The sequence below is a fragment of the Haliaeetus leucocephalus genome, unplaced genomic scaffold, assembly GCF_000737465.1.
Source record: "Haliaeetus leucocephalus isolate CR32 unplaced genomic scaffold, Haliaeetus_leucocephalus-4.0 Scaffold526, whole genome shotgun sequence".
Taxonomy (NCBI): Eukaryota; Metazoa; Chordata; class Aves; order Accipitriformes; family Accipitridae; genus Haliaeetus; species Haliaeetus leucocephalus.
Window position 1 is genome coordinate 3,959,662 of NW_010972962.1, and position 1,004 is coordinate 3,960,665.

Sequence of the window (1,004 nt, forward strand, 5' to 3'; positions counted from 1 at the left end):
CTGCCCTGCCCGCCGCCGGGCTCCGCTCCCGCGGCCGTCCCCGCCGCTCGGAGCCGCCGGTGGGGGCAGAGCCCGGCGGGAGCCGGAGCGGCGGGGCAGCGCCCGCTCGCCCGAGACGCCCCCGCGCCCCCCGGGTCCCCGGTTCAGGGCCGGGGTTTTAAGGCGCGCGGGCGACCGGCGGCGGCGGCCACGGCTACGGACCGTCGGGACGAGGGGCAGGACACACCGGACGGGACACACGGGGACCGGACAGCGGGAAAATAAAGGATCCTCCTACCCTGAGGGCTCCCTCACTGACTCTGCCGTGTACCTGCTCTGCTCCTCCACGCTGCGGTTCTCCGGCACCCGCCACTCGGGCAGGGTGCTGGCGCACAGCACCACCATGGACACGATGACGAAGAGGATGGAGACGGTGGCCAGGACCTGGGCGGCCACGGAAGACGTGGGCTCCTCGAAAGTCCTCCTCATCCTCTCCAGCCACTTCCCGCCCTCGGCTCCCGCCGGCCCTGGCCCTTGCCCTCGGGGCCGCCGTCCGGCTCGCCCGGCGGCTCCTCCGCCGCGTAGTAGGTGCACGTCTCGGACATGCGGTCGTCGAGGCGGCGCTGGCAGCAGTAGTCGAGGTGGGAGCCCTCCAGCCCCCAGTAGATCATCTCGTTGTAGAAGGAGAGCTCGCACATGTGCGGCACGAAGCGCAGGTGGCCGTGCCGCACGTAGAGCATGATGAAGCCGAAGGCCTCCGAGTGCCGGTCGAAGAAGTACTCGTTCCGCTCCCGGTCGTAGTCGTCGCACACCTCCAGCACGTCCTGCTCCGAGAGGCAGCCGTGCAGGCGGCTCACCCGCCGCAGCGGGAAATCCTTCAGCACCTCCCGGGAGAAGGAGTACCGGGTGCCCCCGACGTTCAACACCACCGAGGGGCCGCGGCCAAAGTTCATGGCTTGGGCGGCGCGGAGGAGGGGAAGGGCGGGCAGGGCAGGGCAGGGCGGCGAGGCGAGGCGAGGCGGGGG

The 1,004-nt window shown here is 72.0% G+C and overlaps 1 protein-coding gene across 1 annotated transcript in view; it reads right to left on the reverse strand.

Moving 5' to 3' along the window:
- Window positions 1-932, reverse strand: part of KCNG3 (potassium voltage-gated channel, subfamily G, member 3) — a 10,260-nt gene extending 9,328 nt beyond the window's left edge. Inside the window, 2 exon segments of the mRNA XM_010576460.1 lie at window positions 278-536; window positions 539-932. Of these exon segments, the coding sequence (XP_010574762.1) occupies window positions 278-536; window positions 539-932 (653 nt within the window).
- Between the last annotated feature and the right edge of the window lie 72 nt (window positions 933-1,004).